General features: G+C 36.5%; 1 protein-coding gene across 1 annotated transcript in view; it reads left to right on the plus strand.

Moving 5' to 3' along the window:
* Positions 1–20,228, plus strand: part of SWAP70 (switching B cell complex subunit SWAP70) — a 63,748-nt gene that overhangs the window by 23,724 nt on the left and 19,796 nt on the right. Inside the window, exons 3-4 of the mRNA XM_039863557.1 lie at positions 8,797–8,970; positions 18,281–18,508. Coding sequence (XP_039719491.1) covers positions 8,797–8,970; positions 18,281–18,508 — 402 coding nt within the window. The remainder of the gene's footprint in view (positions 1–8,796; positions 8,971–18,280; positions 18,509–20,228) is intronic.

Consider the following 20,228-nt stretch of genomic DNA (forward strand, 5'->3'; position numbering starts at 1 on the left):
TACTCCCTTCTAGAATTATATTTTCTAGTTTTTGGATACATAGAGCAGGAGTAGAGTGGCTTAAAAGCCATTCTGATCATCTCAAACTATCTCAGCCTCTGTCTAGTTCTCTTAGGTTTTTCTCTCAAGTGTTTTAAGATGATTCTTTTCTCTTCTTTAGTGTCTGGTGTTCTTTAGTGTTCAATTCGGTCATTTTCTTTCCCCTAAAAGTTGTTTTAGTGGTTTTCTTCCTTTACCAGGACAATTATTCTAAAGGGGTGGGGCTGAGAGATAAATTATATTGAAACTTGCTTTCCAAAAGTAATTTTCCCATTTGGTTTATATATTTGCTTCTTCAGAGGTAATCATTTCTGTTGTTCGTCATATCGACAATTTATTTTTAGCTTTCCTGAGATTACAACTGATTAATATATCTGTTGTTCTTGTATCAAATATTTTGTCTCCTCTGAGTATTAACCTTTTTTTGCTTATTTTGTTAAATTCCTTCTTTAGTATAGAATGGAATTCTGTAAACATCTAGAAAGAATTTTTGTGCTCTTTCCCTTTTTTTTTTTTGACAAAGAGATACTATACCTGAGTTATCTGACAGTGAATAATTGAAGAAAGTGGTATATTGTTAGCTTTTTATTATTGAGCTCCAATAGACTACATCAAAAACTAATTCTGCTTCAGTGTGTTTATGAGGCGATCTAGTTCTTTCATGAGATTTAATTACCTATTAGGCTTTTGGTCTGAATCATTGTTAGTTCTTTCTCTGATTCTACATGTTAAAGGCTGGTCTGGGCTATATGATTAAAACTAGTAATTCATCGGCAATATGCTAAATCCTAAATCCTGTTGCTTTCTAATGTAATCTTTTTTTATTGTCTTTTTGGAAACATATATACACTCGAAAGTTATACACACGAAGAGAAATATTTCAGTTCAATGTAATGTCTCTTCTCTAGAAGCTAGCAGCCCCTGTATTCTCTTTTCCTAGGCTGACATTTATACTTTCTTACCAGATGCTTGCTGTTCATATGTCAGTTGTAGTTCTTCCATAAAACGAGGTTTCATAATTCTTTTAGTTGAATGGATATGCCTTTAGCACTCAAAATGTCTTCAAGTGTGTGGCTAACAACTGTCATTTAATAGGAAGTGGTACTGCTCTTAAATATCCCAAACCATCCTTTTGCATGGTTCTTTCTTATTGTTCTTTTGCCTATCTTATTTTTTTCTTTCATTTTTGCTTAAAAGTTATATGGTGTTAATTTGGCATAATGGCCAAGCCGGACTGTACATTTTTATCATATTTGTGAAGTTGTACAGAAGTAAAAACTTCTGAGTAAATAAAGAGGTTCCATGAGGAGAACTATGGATGACTTTATGCTATTGAAATATAAATCTGAATGATATAGTTTAAAGAAATATTGTTTTCTAAAATAACAGCTTTATTGAGATAAAATTCATATATCGTACAATTTAAGTGTTTAAAGTGTACATTTCACTGGTTTTTAGTATAGTCACTTTTTGTGCAACCATCACCACAGTCCATTTTGAAATCTTTTCATTACCTTACCTCAAAAAAAACTGTACCCGTTAGCACTTAATCTCTCCTTCCCCACAGTCCTAGGCAACCCACTAATCTACTTTCTGTCTCTATGGATTTACCTATTCTGGACTCATTCAGTACGAGTGGAATCATATCATATATGGCCTTTGGTGTCTGCTTTCTTTCACTTAGTATGTTTTCAAGGTCCATCCATCTTGTAGCATGTAACGGCACTTCATTCCTTTTTATGGCTGAATAATATTCCATTATGGATATACCACATTTTGCACATTCTTTAGGTTATGGATATTTGAGTTGTTTCCACTTTTTGGTTATTATGAATTTGCTGCTCTGAGTATTCATGTTCAGGTTTTTGTGTGGATCTGTATTTTCAATTCTCTTGGGTATATACCTAGGAATGGAATTACTGGGTCATGTGGCAACTCTACGTTTAACCTTTTGAGGTACTGCCAAACTGTTTTCCAAAGCAGCTATGTATTTTACTTTTCTACCATCAATGTTTGGGCTTCCAATTTTTTCATATCCTCACCAACATTTATTTTTTCTTTTTGATTATAGCTATTCTAGTGGGTGTGAGGTATAATATCTTACCATGTTTTGATTTGTATTTCCCTGATGATTAATGTAAAATATTGTTTTTAAAGCAGGTTTCTTTATTGTAAAAGTAATACAGGCTATGGTTGGAAATTAAGAAAAAAAAGGAACTTATTAAGAAACATCCATAACCTTACCATCTAGAGGCAGTCACTGTTAACATCTGTTTACTTTGAGTCTTTATTTTTTAAAATATATTTGTATATATTATTTTTCAAGTTGGAATCATATTGAGCACTAAACATTAATTTTACCTTTCCCATGTCATTAAAATTTTTTGAAAATATAAATATAAAGATAAAAATGCTGACATTAATTTAGTCTACTGTATCAGGCAGTATGCTAAATGTTTTAAACAAGTGTTATACTTTATATCAATTCCGTGGGTTAATTACCATCATTAGTACCACTTTGAAGATGAAGAGACTGGGTCTTGGGTTAAATTGCTTGCCTGAGGTCACCCAGCTACTAAGTGTAATTCAATGACTGTATAATAGTTTTGTACCATGGAGTATTATTTTAATTTTTTTCCCACTCTTATAAGTAATAGTGACTATCCTCAGCAAATCTTTATCTGACTCTAATTCTCTTTTTATTTTAGATTATTTGAAGTAAAATTACTGATCAAAGAGTATAAATAGTTTTTGAGAAAACAAATTCTACAGTCAATTTCTAAAGCATTAAATTGCTCACTTTGTCTTTTGAGAACTGTCTCTGTCACAGAAATTTTAGTCTTGAACTGGTTTGGATGAAAATTGAAGTTTAGAGAACATGTGAGTTTAGTTTTGTAAATACTTTTGGTCCTTTGAGTCAGAATTGAGGTCTATAAATATTATTGCTATCTTATTCATATGTATGAATTTTGATGAAAAGCAAAAGTATATTAAAAATAAGAACAACTCTATGCATTTCTTTCCAAGAAATTACCTTCTGTTTGGACATTTTGAAACTACTTGCAGCTGTTATTAGTTTTCCAAAAGATGTGAGACTATCAATTTATGTGTGATACATACTGAGATTTGGGAGCAATTTGTAATCTTAGATGAGATGGAGGATGGAATCATAGATTTCTAGACCTTTTGTAGTTAGAATGGACTTAGAAATCATCTCAATTAAAGTCTAACATCCTTGTTGTGGCATGCAGGGCTGTGTTAGATTTTTGGCCTCTGCTAATCTCTCCAGACTCTACTTCCTCCTCTCCCCTTCTTGTTCACTTCAGAGCAGCCATGTTGGCCTTCTCTCTGTTCCTCAAATTGCAAAGGCCTTTCCTGCCACAGAGCCTTCAGACATGCTGCTTCCTCCACTGTAAGGCTTCCTCCACCCATAACATGCAGCTAATTCCTGTTCATCTTCAGGTTTTAGCTTGGTGGCATTTCCTCAGGGAGGTTTTTGTAGGTAGCACCCCACCCTTTCCAGGGCTAACTAGCTCTCTTAAAATATGTTCTCACAGCATCCTAGGCTTTTCTTAATAGCACTTACCATGGTTTTTTATCATATAGGTAAGTGGTTGTGGTATTGCTATATTGCTTGATATCTGATTCCTCCCTGAGTTCTAATGGCAAGGACTGGTTCACCATTGTCCAACTCTATTGATTGTTTCTCTTGTGTGCACAAGCTTTTAAGTTCAAAGTAGTTTCATTTGTCTATTTTTGCTTTTGTTGCCTGTACTTTTAGTATCATTCAAGGAAATGCCCATTCCAATGTCATGAAGCTTTCCCCCTATGTTTTCTTCTAGAAGTTTTATTGTTTCAGGTCTTACATTTAGATCTTTACTATATTTTGAGTTAATTTTTTGTATATGGTGTAAGATAAGGATCTATCTTCATTCTTATCAGTTTTCCCAGCATCATTTGTTGGAGAGACTCTCCTTTCTTCATTGTATAGTCTTAGCACCCTTGTTAAAGATCATTTGGCCATATATATGAGGGTTTATTTTTGGACTCTCTATTTTATTGGTCTATATGTCTATCTTTATGCCAGTACCATACTGTCTTGATTACTGTAGGCTTTATAATATGGTTTTGTTTTTTTTTTGGAGGGGGCGGGTAATATATTTTGAAATTCGGAAATGTGAAGCCTCCAACTTTGTTCTTTTCAAGATTGTTTTGGCCATTCATATTCCTTTGAGATTCCATATGAATTTTAGGATGATGTCTTCTGTTTCTGCAAAAAAATAAAAAACACGCCATTGGATTTTTTATAGGGATTGCATTTAATCTATATATTGCTTTGGGTAGTATGGACATTTTAACAATATTGTCTTTCAGTCCATGAACTTGGGATATTGTTCTATTTATTTGTGTCATCTTTAATTTTTTTAGTAATGATTTGTAGTTTTCAATGTACAAGTCTTTTGCCTCTTTGGTTAAGTTTATTCTTGAGTATTTTATTTTTTGATGTTATTATGAATGGGATTCTTTTCTTAATTTCTTTTTCAAATTGTTTATTATTAGTATATAGAAACACAACTCATATTTGAGTGTTGATTTTGTATCCTGCAACTTTTCTGAATTAGTTTATTAGTTCTAACAGTTCTTTTGTAGATTCTTCAGAGTTTTCTACATATAAGCCAGACATGTCATCTCCAAACAGTTAATTTTACTTCTTTCTAATTTGGATGCCTTTTTTCCCCCTTGACTAATTGCTCTGGCTAGGACTTTCAGTACTGTGTTGAATAGAAGTGGTGAGAGTGGGCATCATTGCCTCATTCCTGGTCTTAGAAGAAAGGCTCTCAGTTTTTCACTGTTGAGTATGATGTTAGCTGTGGGTTTTTCACATATGATCTGATTTTGTACTTTTTTTTTTTTAAGCAAGGCAATCCTTGGTTGACCTCACAGATTGCAAGGATCTTGTCAGCTTACAATCCCTTATTTTTTATGCCTATAGCACCTGGTCTTCCTAGGTGAGATTTTGTACTTTTTAAAAAGGTATAAATGTGGGGGTGGCTCGTCAGCTTTACATGTAGAAGGTCCTGGGTTCGCACCCCAGGTGGAGCCATGGACCATACCCCAGGTGCGCCAGGCCCCCCGAATGTGACGACAAATGCGCCGGGGGTGCCAGGGCCCCGGGTGCACACTGTGAGTGTGTGGGAGGAGACGCCCCGCCTTCAGAGATCCAGTTCTTAAGGGGAAATGGCAACATCCATAGGTCAGGGGTGGAAGTGGAGGGGTAGAAGTCGGGGGAGGATTAAAAAGGGGGGAGAAAAATAAATAAAAAAGTGTAAATGTCATCATTTAATATGCTTTTACCTTTGGGCATGATTAAACTAAAGAATAGTAGATTAGATTTTAGAGAAGGAATAAGTCAAAGACAGCTTATTAAAATGAAGTAAGATATAGTGAACTTGGATCAAAAAACCACTACTTATTTCCTGGGAAAACTAATTTATGGAGAACATGCTTGGTTTCTGATCCCACTGCAATCTGAGTTTTACCTAAACTTCTTAGCTGTCTTGATTAATCAGTGACCTCTGAAGTGCAAAACCAGTGGTCTTTTCTTAAACTCCTAGTCTCTGTAGCAATTTACACTATTGATCACACCTTCTTCTTAACTGCTTCCCCACTCAGTTTTCATGTCTTTATGGTTCTCCTACCACTTCGACTGCTTTTTCAGTCATCATAATTCCTCTTCCTCCTCTTGCTTTGCAAATGTACGTTTCCCCTGAGGTTCTGTTTCTGATCCCATCTTTTTTTCCCTCACTTTATGTTCTCTCTTAGGGATCTCATTGACTGTTGTGATTTCAGTCATCAGTGGCATGCAGTAATTCACAAATCTGCCTCTCTGCTTAGGTTACAGTTTCACTTCTTTGATTGTCTTTGGATATGTCCGTCTAAATGTCTTACCAGGGCCTCAGTTTGAAGATGCCCATGAGCGAGCACTTTATCTTTCCTTCTCTCTTGTTTTTGTCTCCTTAACTCTGTGACTGTTCCCTGGATGTGGTTGGCGTGCTGCTCCTGCCATGCCTTTGCTCATGCCTTCTCTTTTCCTATCCTTTGGAATACTTTACTCTGCACTTTTCAATATATTCAAGGTCTGCCTCAAGTAATGATCTTTTCTACAAAGTATGAACCTGGATTGAAGATGACCTAGTTGTTCTGTGCTCCAAAACCCTTCATTTGGGGGTTTCTTATAGGCTCTTAATCAAAATTATAAAGCTCTTTGTGATTTGGTCTGCGTTTGCTTTTCCAGCCATAAATCTAGCCACTCCCTCTCAGGAACCCTATAATTCACCACATAATCCACACAGACTCACTTCTTGTTCCTCAGAACAGGGCTATATGCTTTTATACTATATACTTATGTCATTTTCCCTGTTGGCGTATCTTCTACTTAGTGTTTTCTAGTGGTGCCTTTGAGACTAAGTTGATGGCGGTGGCCTTTGAAACTAGTCCTGTAGTGATGTCTTCTGTCATATAGATATCCTCTATCTACTGAGTTCTACAAGCAGTTTGGCATAGTGGAAAGAGACAGCATTTGAACTTTGATTTAGACTCCAGTGTTGATAATTTACTAGCCAAGTGAACTTGGTACTCAATTTTTCTGAATCTTTATTTCCTGATCTGTTAAATAAGGGCAATACTTAACCTTACAGGGCTGATATGAAGTTTAAGTGCATATAAAATGGTGAGCAGATACTAAGTCCTCAATAAATGATGTTAAAGAGAAGAAGAAAAAAGAGAAGCAACAGTAGTAGCTGCTGCTTTTTCTTCATGGGCTCAATGGTCTATGATGGGGGTGTGTGGGAAGTGGTGCCGACTGAAAAAAAAAAAAAGGTGCTAAAGGCAGATCACAAAGGGTATCTTCTTACTTCTGGGAACTGGTTTACAAACCACAGATTCTAGTTAGAGATCAAGAGAAGCTTCTCCCTGTAGCCAGCTAGTGACGTCTTCTTTAGAGTGCACACAATACTTTGTTTATATTTCTCTAAAAAGAAATGATTTGTTCATATTGTCCCACCTCTTCCAGTGTATCTTCCATATTGTCCCAGAATATGGCTTTTAAAATGCAGGTTGGGTATGTTGCTCCCTTCCACTCTTTCAATGCAAATAAATCCTAACGAATTATAAGGCTCTTCTTATAAGTGACTTGGTCTTCACCTACCTCTTTAGCCTCATCTTTCACTGTGCCCCATGCAGTGGACATATGTCATTTTTTAGTCTGTTCAGTATCCGAACTCTTCTTATATTTGGGAAATTCCATAGCATCTTGGTAGCGGACATGACCTGTCTCACATCTCAGATATTGGAAAGTTCAGATACTTATTTTCCCTATTCCCTGGCAGCTAGAGGGAAGGGATGTGACCCAAGCTCAGCCAACGGGACTTTGAATCTGCAACTGGGTCAGTGGCAACAGTGATGGCCTCATGTTACACTGGCACCACGCTGTTCCCGTGAGTAGTTTCAGCCACCGTTCTAACTGCCTAGCCTGGCTCGGTAGCAGTTTATTTTCAGAGCCTACCTTTTCCAGTGTTTGTGTTGGATCTTTGAGGTTACCTATTGTTTATCCAATTCCTTTTCTGTTTAAAGGAATCCAAGGCAGTTTCTGTTATTTGTACTTATGAAGAGCCTTAACTCATAATACCCTCTAGCACCAGGTGCCCCATTCATATCAAACTTCCTGCAGTTCTCCAAATTGACCACAGTTGTCTCTGCCTCTGGGTTTTCTCACATTCTGTCCTACCTGGGACACTCTTGAGTCCATTCTTGAACTCTTTGACTCTTCTTTTTTTCTTTTTTTTTCTTTTTTACTCTTCTCCTTTTTTTTGAATTGTTTGACTCTCGATGGTCCTTTAGGACTTTGCTCTGTTGTCATGTCACTCTTTCTGCAAATCTACCCCCAGTTCTTAAGATTGAGCTAGCTCCTCCATGTTCCTACAGAACCCTCTGCTTATCTCTATTCTAGTATTTATCATACTCTATTGTAATTGTCTTGACAATCCTTGGAGACATGGGCTAGTATTATGTTAAGTATTTTTGCATTGTCCCTGGCAGATAATAATGACAATCTAAATTTTATCTGTTGAATTAGTGAAAAACTACTGAATTATACACCATGTTATATTAAAATTTGCCTATTTGCATATCTGTTTTCACTAATAAACTGTGAATGTTCTAAGAGCAGAGTCCACGTTCTTCATCTTTATATCTTTAATTTATAGCATAGTACTTGGCTCATAGCAGATACTGTGGAAATGTTGAATGCATGATTGAATGACTGAATGGCAGGGCTGTCCTTTAGAATTTCAGTTAGTTTTTCCCAAAAGAAAGTATCTTCTTTGACTGAATAGGTAAAGATATCTGTATGTGGCTCATCTTGAGTAATTGACATTCTCGACTCCTTTGTATCAGGATTGGTAGTCTATTTAGAAGATAATTGTACACATGAAAGAATAGCTATTTGACAAGCCAGTATTTTATGTGCCAAGTGAGTGATGTGGACAGATATTGCCTTAGTCATGCTAAATACAGCATTCTTAATTGAGCCTTCAAAAGTGTTGTACTAAGCATATACTTAGAAAATGGTTATTGGTTAATTGGAGTGATTAAAATGGAAGCTTACAGTAGGCTTTGTCTTTCTGTTTTACTTGGCTTATATTATTATACTGCTTATTTTAGATCGGCTCATTGGAATCTTTTCTCATTCCTTTTTAGGTCCAAGACAACTTTGACAAGATTGAATTTAATAGGATGTGTTGGACCCTCTGTGTCAAAAAAAACCTCACAAAGAGTCCCCTGCTCCTTATGGAAGAAGATTCATTTAAAGTGTGGGTTATTTTCAACTTTTTATCTGAGGACAAGTATCCATTAATTATTGTGCCGGAAGAGGTAAGGTGTGGCTCTGGGAAGTTTTTACGTGGCCACCTTCACATTAATTCTAGCTTAAAAGTATTTGTGTTAATTCAGTGTAGATTTAGAAGGAGATCCTGGACTAGTCTTTTTGGATTGGAGGCAAAACAGCTTGACTCCAAAAAGATCCAAAACTTAGTGATCTGGGATCATGTAATACCTCTGGAGATTTTCATACAGGGTGGGACTCTTCCTCTCTAAATTGCTATAATTATAGATGAATTCATCCTCATGTCCAAAGAGTATTTATTTAGTACGAGTCACAACACAATTTTCTGTCTACTTGCATATTGGCAAAACAGTATTAATGGATTGAGTGATGCTATATGGGAAACACATAGGATCCAGAGTGTTCTCAAGGCTGTTTTATGTGAGGAAATACTATTCTTGATTCAAAGTCCAGGATGGTGACTTTTTACTGTTCTTTCCAAAGAAAATAAAAAAGAACATTTGCTTGTTTTGTTCTGCATTATTTTTTCTAAGCTTCCAAAGGAAAACAGATAGAGGAGTAAGGTTTTGTGCTCCCTTACTGCCCTAAAAAATTATACATGCTTATTACAATAGTAAATTTAGAAAAACCTCATAATATACAAAATTAAAATCAGTCGTAGTCCTCCCCTTAAATAAAAGTCATCTGTAATCCCTTAACATTGATCAAATTAACCTCTTGGGTTTTAATTTCTTCATTTTTGAAATAGGACTCATAACAATGTTAACTCTAAGGAGTGTAAGATTCTTCATTTAAAGGACTCACTCAGCTCAGTGCCTAGCACGTAATACATATTCAGTAAATATGTTAACTCCTATGACTACAGTTATTGCATATGTTTTTGCACACTAGTCTGCATAGTTCTTGAGGATAAATTTCCAGCAGTGGAATTCTGAGTCCTAAAAAAGGCACACTTTTAAGGTATTAGATGAACAAGGCCAAAATGCCCTTCAGAAAGGCTATGCCAATCTAAACACCTACCAGTGGTGGTTGAAGGTGCCCATTATCACCCATCCTGCCAATACAGGGTCTAGTCTGTGATTTCTACGGTTCATATATATGTTAGGAAAATCTTTTTAAAAGGTCACACTACAATATTTTATTTAAAATCAGCAAGCATGTATTAATTACCAATAATAAGTGAGGCACAAAGTGAGAAAGATTACTTCCTGCCTTCAGGAATTTATAGTCTGCTAGAGGAAAAAATATAAGTGTAATTCAAGGTAAAATAGACTACCTCTTATAAGAGAGATGCAAATTCCATGCAAATACAGAGAAGAGAAAGATTTATTCCAGCTTGTGGGAAATAAGGGATCAGGAAAGGCTTTTTAGGAGAGGCAGTATAATATAGTGATTAAAAGCAGGGTCTTAAGCTTTTTTAGTAAAGGGCCAGACAGTAAATATTTGAGGTTTTGTAGACTTTTGGGGCCATACTATCTCTGTTGCAGCTACTCACCTCTGCTGTTACAGCTTGAAAGAAGCCATAGACACTGTGTTACTGTGCTTCCAAAAAATAGATGTCGATATTTGAATTTTATATAAGTTTTAAGGGTCATGGAATAGTATTCCTTTGATTTTTTAAAATTCCCAACCACTTAAGAATGTAAAAACTGTTCTTCTATCATGGTTGTATGAAATCGTGCTGCGAGCCAGGTTTGGTTGCTGGGCTGGATTTGGCTCAGGGGCCATAATCTCTGGCTGTCCCCTACTTAAGAGCAGGAGTCTGGAGTCAGATTTCCTGGATTTGCATTCTAACTCCATCATTGTTTACTAGATGTGTGATCTTGGGCAATTCACTTAATTTATTTTTATTATAGTTTCCTCAACCGTAAAATAGAGCTGTTAGTATTTTCTTCCTACTGTTCTTGTGAAGACCAAATGAGAAGAATGCCTGGGCCTTAGAGAGTGCCCATTAAGTGTTAGCTATTACATTTATGGTAGAAGTAGCACTTGTACTGGGTCTTAAAAGATGGGAAGAGTTTTGACTAATGGAGAAGGCAGAGGAGAATTCTGGATGAAAGAAACAATGGGCAAGGTCAGATGAGGAAGGAAAGCAAAGGGCATGTTCTGAGGTGAGTGAAGGATGCTTACACGGAAATACTGGCACTGGCTGATTTCAGCCAAAAAGGAATTTTTAAAAAGGATATTGGGTGGTTCACAGAGTTGCCATGATGGCTGAAAAAACAGGTGTGGAGGCTATGTAGCTTGGAACTATACTAGTCACTCCAGTGAGCAACCACAAGGACAAGGCTGCTGCCACCACAGGGTAGGTGTACTTGTACATAGAACACTTCTGGCCCTGCATGCTGGGTTCTGCCTGGGAACTCAGATCTTCCTGCAGCTGTTCTTGCTACCAGGGAAAGTTCTCTGTGGTGCCCACTTCTCAGGTGGGATGACGCATCCAACTGGCATGGCCTAGGTCAGGCACCATAAACTAGCTGCAGAGGAGGCTTGGAATGGGAACACTTTCATTTTTAGCTCCTACATTGGGAGGCAGGGAATTCCCCAGACGTAAGAAGGGAGTCAGATGCTGGGCAGTCAAAAAGAATAACACGTATCCTTCCTATGTGAAGAAGGATGGTGGTAGATGAGGCTGGAAAGAATTTTAATTTTATCCTATAGGCAGTGGGAAGCTGTGAGCCATTGATGATTTTTGAGCAAGAGAGTGAGGTAAATAGATGAATTATGGAGAGACAGGAGATGAGAAGTTAAGAAAAATTAAGTGGCATTGAGGACTGAAGTACAGTAGCATCAGTGAGAAGGCCAGATGGGAGAAACCTGGAGGTCACAGGACCAACCTCATAGTGCCTTGCTGTGTGGAAATATAGAGTAATTTCAGGCCTGGATGATTGGAAGGTAATGTAGTGTAGTTATTTAACGCATGGTCTTTGAAATCAGACTGCTTAGTTTGAATCTACCAGTTTTTACCTATGTGACCTTGAATAAATTTCTTAATCTCTCTGTTTGGGTTTCTCCATCTTTAAAAAGGGGATAACTACTTTCTTCATTGGACTGTTGTGCAGATTAAAATAGTCGATGTATGTGAAGCATTTAACATAGTGTCTGGTCCCATGATAAGTGCTCACTAAATGAGTAAGCACGTGTGTGTGTGAATGAATGACAGGATGATGAACAACTTGGGGATACAATGTATGATGATGGGTTTGGTACATTTGGCATTTTAAGTGGAACATCCTTGTGGAAATGTCTTGTATTCACCTGAAGTGCTAGTGAGAAGCCAGGGCTGGAGACAGAGATAGGAAAGCCAGAGAAATAGGTTAGATCAGGTAGGAAGAGACTGTTGTGGGAGAAGCAAGGCTGGGGACAGAACCTTGGGACTGTTTCTATAGCAAGAGGAGGAAGTAGATTTGGTAAAGAAAACTGAATTGAGTAGTCTGTGAGAGAATGTTGAGTCATGGTGCCAAAAAAAGAAAAAGTTCTAAGAAGGAGAAAAATAGTTACTGGCATTTGATTCTACAGAAAAATTGGAGAGTGATGAGTGAGAAATTGCCCTTGGATTTAACGAATAGGTAGTCGTTGGTAATCAAGGAGGAAGCAGTTTCACTGTAGTGGTGGGAACAGTTTCTTAGTGCTTAGCAACTATAGTGATATAATTGTGCATGTATATTAGAGAGAAAATAAAAATAAAACATGCTATGAAATTTTTGTCCACAAAAATTGTCTAGCTTAATACAGAGACATATAGAAGGAAATGGAATATTGATAGGAGTAGAAAAAGATATACCTAGTATTTTAAAAACCTAGCTACTGCTTGGAAGAATTATGCTAATAAAATCTCCAGTTTCATCTTTTAAAACCACTTGAAGTTGCACTCAGTGTTCTAAATTTATTTATGTTTTCTTTGGGATTGGAAGAGAGGTAGGTCTTTTATCTGTGATGTTTTTGTTCTTTGCTTCACTAAAATATTCTTGATGGACTTGAAAGTGACCTTGTCCTGTTTTCAGAACTAGAAATTAGTAAGTAAGTAGACGTAGCTTATTCTTTGAGGCAGCACTTGCTTGATGTAAGATAGGGGTCCCCAACCCCTGGGCCATGGACTGGTACCAGACTGGAACCAGGCCGCACAGAAGGAGGTGAGCAGTGGGCTGGTGAGCAAAGCTTCACCTGTATTAGCTGGTACTCTCCAGCGCAAGCATCACCGCCTCAGCTCCACTTCAAATCATCGGGCATTAGATTCTCGTGGGAGCACCGGTCCCTGGTGCCAAAAAGGTTGGAGACCGCTGATGTAAAGGACTTGTCATTGGCTTTAATTCATCACTGAGCCACAGGCTGGGAAGTCAGTCAGTATCAGAGTCCTGATTGCTCTGCCTACGAAACTGAAAAGATTTCTGTTCCAGGTGTCCCAAAAAATGGGCCTACATGAACTTTGATGTGTATCATGACTCCACCCTTTTTGCACCCCTGAGCCCAGCCAGGACTCCACAGCAGGCTTACCCTTCATCTTTGCGGCTGACTGGAATGTTTTGTTCTTCTTTCTAAACAAATTAATCTCATTTGAGAAAGGAGCGGCCTCTCTTTGACTTGATAGAACAGCCAGGCATCATACCTTGTCACGTTCTTGTTTGGACTTACTCTGTGTACATTATAACTCCTTCAATATTTCTTCTAGTTAGAGGTAGAATTAGAGTTAGTTTTGCAGATTATTTCTCTTTGGCCAGAAGTACTTGTGTAGGGAAAGAAGGGATCATTGGAACAGATTTATGTGGAACTGCTTTCTCTGACTGCTGAACCAGCCTCCTGAGTTTTAAAATATGGCTTTGTATTTATTGAGCTCTCAGCACATCTCCAGGCCTTTGACCAAGCACTGTCAATTCGAGGTCACACAATTTTATGGAAGACACTAGGGTCATAATATTTCTGAAGGTGGCCATTCTCTGTTAGATTTTGCTTCCTTCCTAAATACTTTAATAACACTTTTAAAAACTATATTTTGAATTAGTTCAACTTACAGATTTTAATAAAATTTCATTTGAAAACAGATATATTTAAAAATAAATTTTGAAATATGTCTTAATTTGTCATGAGTATATACGAGTTTAATTGTAATCTTACCAACAGTTTTTAGATGTTATACATTTAAAGTCTTTTTTTGTTTCTAATAATTTACCTACCATAATGATTATTTACATTTTAAGTCCAGAATGTTTTTAAGTAAGATTTTAATTTCCAGCTTTGATTAATAATACTATATAAGTAACAGTGGTAGTTATATGAATAACATAGGTGGTATAAATAAATTTGTTTTTTTAAATAAATTTGCTTTTGATTCAGTTTTCTATCACCCAGAAATTAGTGTTAAGAACATTGAATACATATTTAAGTGACTGACCACACACAAGTGAAGAAATAATGTGTCCCCATTTGAGATGGTTCTGTAATTTTTGTCAAATGGTATTCTTGGAAATGTGTGTCTGTAAAGTAGTTTTTATATTAGTATTCATTTCCCACAGAGCCAAGAACAAAACAGGATGTGTCTGTTGTGGGTTTATTTGGAAGAATTGCCTTGATGAAATTAAATGTCAAACCTGAAATAGTTTTAAGAGACCCTCTATGAAATAAACCTGAATTGTTGGTAAGCCACAAAAGGCCCTTTTAAAAGATGACAGGGAAAAACTTTTAACTAAGTAAATTTGGAGCTGAAGGCCTCCAAAATCACATGCAGCTTAAAAGTTTATTCTTTGTTATTTTTGGTGAAACTTGCTTGTTTGGAAGGAGGAAGTAAGCTGCTTCCTGAAACGAAATGAGCTCTTAGAATTGATGAAGGCCACTTGAGACTAACACGGCAGCACTGACACAGCACACGTGATATATTGTTTAGTGTAATTGAATAGCTGAGAATGGTAATGTTTCTCTCTCCTTGGCCCAGTATAATGATTTAAGAGGTCCTTAAGTTATTTGGTTATGATAAGTATATGATTGTGATGAAAGTCAACAGGAAATGAATCTAGATTAGTTGTCTGGCCCAGTCACTGGGACTGCTGAATAAATGCTGGGTGCTGAAGGGTTTGGGAGGGCACCTTCAGGAAAGGTTCTGCAGGAACCTGGGAAGCTGCCTCTAGGGCTGAGTTTGCTACAAATAGGCACTTTCTGAGTTACAAACATTATAAAAGTCATCTGATAGACAAGAAGAACTGAAGCTCGAAGTGTGAGGGGCTTTGGGTTCATTCACAGTGATAGGTGAGGAAGAGTTGAGGCTGAATTTCTTGACTTTGTACAGATTACAGATGGTCATTCGGATGCGCAGGCTTGTCATATCCACTTTTCTTCATCCCGTACGTACATGTGGCCATATGCAGAGGCTTACATTGGCCTTACTACTAAAACTTCCGATTGTGCCTGTATTACCTTTACTCCTAATTGTCATCTGGCAACATGGGCTCTTCTTTTTGCTGCCTTAGGGAGAGATTGAATTTCTGTACATGTCAATGCCTCTAGTTATTTTGCTATGGACAATTATTTATTTTAATGTTCTTTTTGACTTTCTTTTTCTCTCTTCAATCTCTTCTTGCATTTATATATTTTTCTCTCTTCTCTTTTCTGTCTCATTCTCTCCTTCCCTTTTCTCTTTCTCTCTTCCTCTTAAGCATTTCCTTTTTCTCTCTCCTACCAACTATACCTGTTACTTCTGTTTGAGAGTTAAGAAAATAATAATATCTGATAAGCTTAACAGTAGTCGATATATCTCCAACAAGAGAAAGGAAAGGCCTAAGTGTGTTTTTCTCTAACAAGTAAACATTTGACCATCTACCATGTGCTAGATTTAGGGGATTAAATAATCTCTATACTAGAGGATTTTTCAGTATCTCATCAAATACAGTAGTAGAACTGTTCATATTTTTTGACCTTCCGATATTCTTTTTCTGTTACAATGTTATTTCACAAACAACATTATAACCAAGTTAATGGAAGTGTAAAGAAGAGAAAGAAAAAATAATAATTCACAGTCCTATCTGTAACAATTATACTTACTGTTTCTGTTTTCCTCTAGTATTTATCAAAATATTTACATTTTGATAGAGTGGAAGTCATAGGTAATTTTGCATTTTTCTTCACTCTATGTTATTTCATAAATGTTTTCTTAAATGTAATTTTAAATGGATGAATAATATTCCACTCAGTACAGATGGGAAGTAACACTGATGGAGTGCTAGGCATTGTGCAAAGTGTTCTCTATTCATTTCATTTTATCCCCATAGTAGTTATATGTGATGAGTGTTATTTCGCTCATTTTATAAAGGAGAAAATCAAGGCTTAGATTAATTTATTTCAGTTTGACAAACATTAATTGAGCTATACTACATCCTAGGAACCATGCTGAGTTCTGGAGATTCGAAGAAGAGTGGGACATGAGCCCTCCTGTAAGGAATTCAGAAAATGGTGGGGAAGCAAACGAGTTAAGGGATAATTTCAATACAGTATGCTAAGTGCACTGACATAGAACACCTCCTGGGTTAGAGGTGGTCAGGGCAGATTTGCTAGAGCTCTGCTTCTCAAGCTTTAATGTACATATGGAAGTTCCTGGAGTTCTTGTTAAAAGGCAGGTTCTGATTTTTGGGTCTTTGGTGGATCTGAGATACTTCATTTCTAATAGGTTTCTAAGTACTGCTACTGTTGCTGCTGGTCCACACAACTCACTTTGGGAATATCCTAGACAATGTAGGACTTGAACATATACCGGTTAGCTAGACAGAGAAATAGGTAAAGGTATTCTACAGAGAGAGCACAGCATGGGGAAAGTCATAGGAGCATAAAAATGTTTATTAAGTGGGTAAACTACTTATAATCTATGGCAAGTATTGGCAAACTGTGGCTCACTGGCTGAATCCAGCCCATGGTCTGTTTTTGTATTGTCTATGTGCTAAAAATAGTTTTTACATTTTTAAAGGATTGTAAAACAAAAACAAAAACAAAACAACCCAGGACAAAGAAGAACATATGATGGAGATACATAAAGCCTGAAATATTTACTGTCTAGTCCTTTACAGAAGAAGCTTGGGACCCCTGATCAATACTATTGGTAGTACTGATGGAGTGTAGAATCTGCTGAGGGTTTAGTGGAAGACATGTTAGAGACAGTAAACAGGGGGATGATCACCAACGGATGCAGAAGGGCTTAGCCTTTATCTTTGAAGTGACAGAGACTCAGGCAGGATTTAAGGAGGGGTGGTCACAGGCTTAGGTTTTTTTTTTTTTAGAAAAATTCTGGCAAAATATAGATACAGGGGGGCAATGCTGGAGGCCAGGGTACCAACCGGGAGGCCTGAGCAAAGGCAGATGGAGGAGGAGAAGACAGCTCTGAGAACTGTCTCAGGCAGTTTTTCATTCTCTTTTGACTGCAAACTTGTCACAAATAATATTTGTCTTTATTATGGATGAACTCAAATATTTTTCATTCCATTAAAGAAAATACTAGTTAGTACCCACTAAGATGATTTCATATTGGATCTTAACAGTTTGAAAACACTGATCTAAGGAGTTAAAAACAGTAGGATTTTGTCAATGATTTGATGTAAGGGAGTGGGAAACAAGGATCTTGCCATGCTCCCAACTGGAATCCATAATAGGGCGGGAAACCATTCGGAAGATTGAGATGATTCATTCATTTTTGGACATGTTGAGTTTGAGAGCATTGTAGGATAATCAGGCTTTTCAGAAGATAAGAGAGATCAATTTCTCATTCAGTATTACTACTTCACTGTTTTAACTGCTATTGTTTCAACATAAAGATATGTTTCAGGATTTAATGAGCTCTTCCATCCCAGGCTAGGGATTCAACCATTGTTTGCAGTGTTGTCAGTGTTCTAATGGGAGGAAGCAGCATAAATTTAAAATAATTGGATTACATAGAAAAATTTGTAAATTGGGGAGTAACTTGTACATACTACTTTGAGATGTTTATTTAATTTAGTGCTTGCATATTCAATAAGATCAATATTCTGATATATTGAAATATTTATCCAAGATAGAATAATCAGATCACAATTAGTTTGTGTATGGTAGTGTATGTGTGTAGTTTGCTTTAGTTCTGTATACAAATGTACTATTAGAGGGTTATCTGTTTTTGATTCCTTTACTTATTCTATGTTAATATAGAACCAACGGCATTTATTTATACCTTTCTCCATGATGGTATCATGATCCTTTAAACATCTGCTGTTGGAACTATAAAAGAATATTTCTTAAATTTTAATCTTATTAGTGTAAATAACATAGATTTGTGCCTAAATTAAAGTTATTTTTTTTTACTAGGAAATAATAATTTTTAAATGCTTTATATAGATTGAATATCTGCTTAAGAAACTGACAGAAGCTATGGGAGGAGGTTGGCAGCAAGAACAATTTGAACATTATAAAGTCAACTTCGATGACAGTAAAGATGGCCTTTCTGTGTGGGAGCTGATTGAGCTGATTGGAAGTGGACAGTTTAGCAAAGGCATGGATCGGCAGACGGTGTCTATGGCAATAAATGAAGTCTTTAATGAGCTTATATTAGATGTGTTGAAACAGGTAAGTGTCTTGTATTCTCACATTTAGAATTTGACATGTTCGAAATAAAACACATTCATCACAAAGATGAGTATAAGTCACTTATACTTTCATACTGATTTAGAACAGGAATAAATTTTCTTATTTTCCTAGTCTTAAGGTTAGACTTCCGTTTTAAAGAATTATTAGTGCATTTCTGAAGTACAGTTAAGCATTGGGAAGTTAAATTTTGAAAAAAACTGTTTAAATCAGCTGTCCCCAACCTTTTTGGCACAGGGACTGGTGTCTCTATGAGAATCTAATGCCTGATGATCTGAGGTGGAGCTAAGGCGGTGATGCTAGCACTGGGGAGCGGCTGCAAATACAGATGAAGCTTTGCTCACTTGCCTGCCGCTTACCTCCTGCTGTGCAGCCTGGTTCCTAATAGGCCACAGACCGGTACCAGTCCATGGCCTAGGGGTTGGGGACCCCTGGTTTAAATGATCACATTTTCAAACTATTTTTATAATATTTTCATGTCATGTGTATATCCACACTTATTGATATGAAAGATCCCCATAGCATTTTATTCAGAGAAAAAAAAAAGTTGTTGAGTAGCAGGTATCTGATCTCTTTCATGTAATGTGATATGTGCATGCACAGAACTATCTGGAAGGGTGCTCATCAAAATGTTAAAGTGATTGCCTCTGGACTGTGAAATGTCTATACCTTTTATTTTCTTCTTTATCCCTTTCTTATTATTGGACTTCCCATGTATATGATTATATGTTATTTTTATAAAACCAGAAAAATACCCTTAATTTTGGAAATTTTGCTAAATAAATATCTTTATAAAGCAAACTTATATTTATCTTATTAGATTATTTGATGTTTCTCAGCTCCTGCATAGAATCTGATATTACATTTGGGAAGCTTAATGCTTATTAAGTGGAATTTATATATTTTTAGTGAATCTTTGAAATTTCTTATGTTATTATATTGGATAATAACTAATTTGAGATTTCCTTACTTCGGTCCTTTTTTTGCTCAGTAAGTGATATTGTTGTTCTTTGCTCTTTTTTATTGATGGGCACCATCAATAAACATTAATTGAAACTTAATTTGTATAGGTTTTGGTGCTGCAAAGAGGAATGTGACATGGTCTCTGTCCAAAGAGGGCTTTGAGGCCCACCAGGATGGCCGGATCTAGGACTACTGATGAATCTCAGTATGGGATAGCTTTTGCTTGTCCAAGGATTAGGAAACTGAACAAGTAATATGATTAAAACTTAGTATAATAATCAAATGATACTTACAGCTGAGCTAATATATCTTTAATGCTACAGATAGTCTACTATAAGCTATCAGCATCTGTACATTTAATATTTAAGCATTAGCTATTCTCGAACAACACTGAAAGGCTTTGGCCTATAATAATGTGTAATTTTGCTGAAGTAAAAATTTGAATTATTTTTGAGGCTGATATGTGGGAAGGAAGTACAGGACTAGTAAGTATGAGCGTGGAAGCTACAGTTAGATGTTAATATCCTAACTATTGGTTCAGTTGTTTTTCTGCTCATCTGGAGCAGAATTCATCCTCCAGAACAGTGTGAAGTTAGGCAGAAAGGTAGATTGGTGCCAGAAAGTGATTGGTTGAGAAGATATACTTGGCCAAGTGATTGGTTGAGAAGATATACTTGGCCAAGTAGATACCTTTTAACATTTTCTTTCATTGAAGTTTTAATTTACTGAAAATCACTGT

The sequence above is a fragment of the Pteropus medius genome, unplaced genomic scaffold (assembly GCF_902729225.1).
Source record: "Pteropus medius unplaced genomic scaffold, Ma_sr-lr_union100, whole genome shotgun sequence".
Lineage (NCBI taxonomy): Eukaryota > Metazoa > Chordata > Mammalia > Chiroptera > Pteropodidae > Pteropus > Pteropus medius.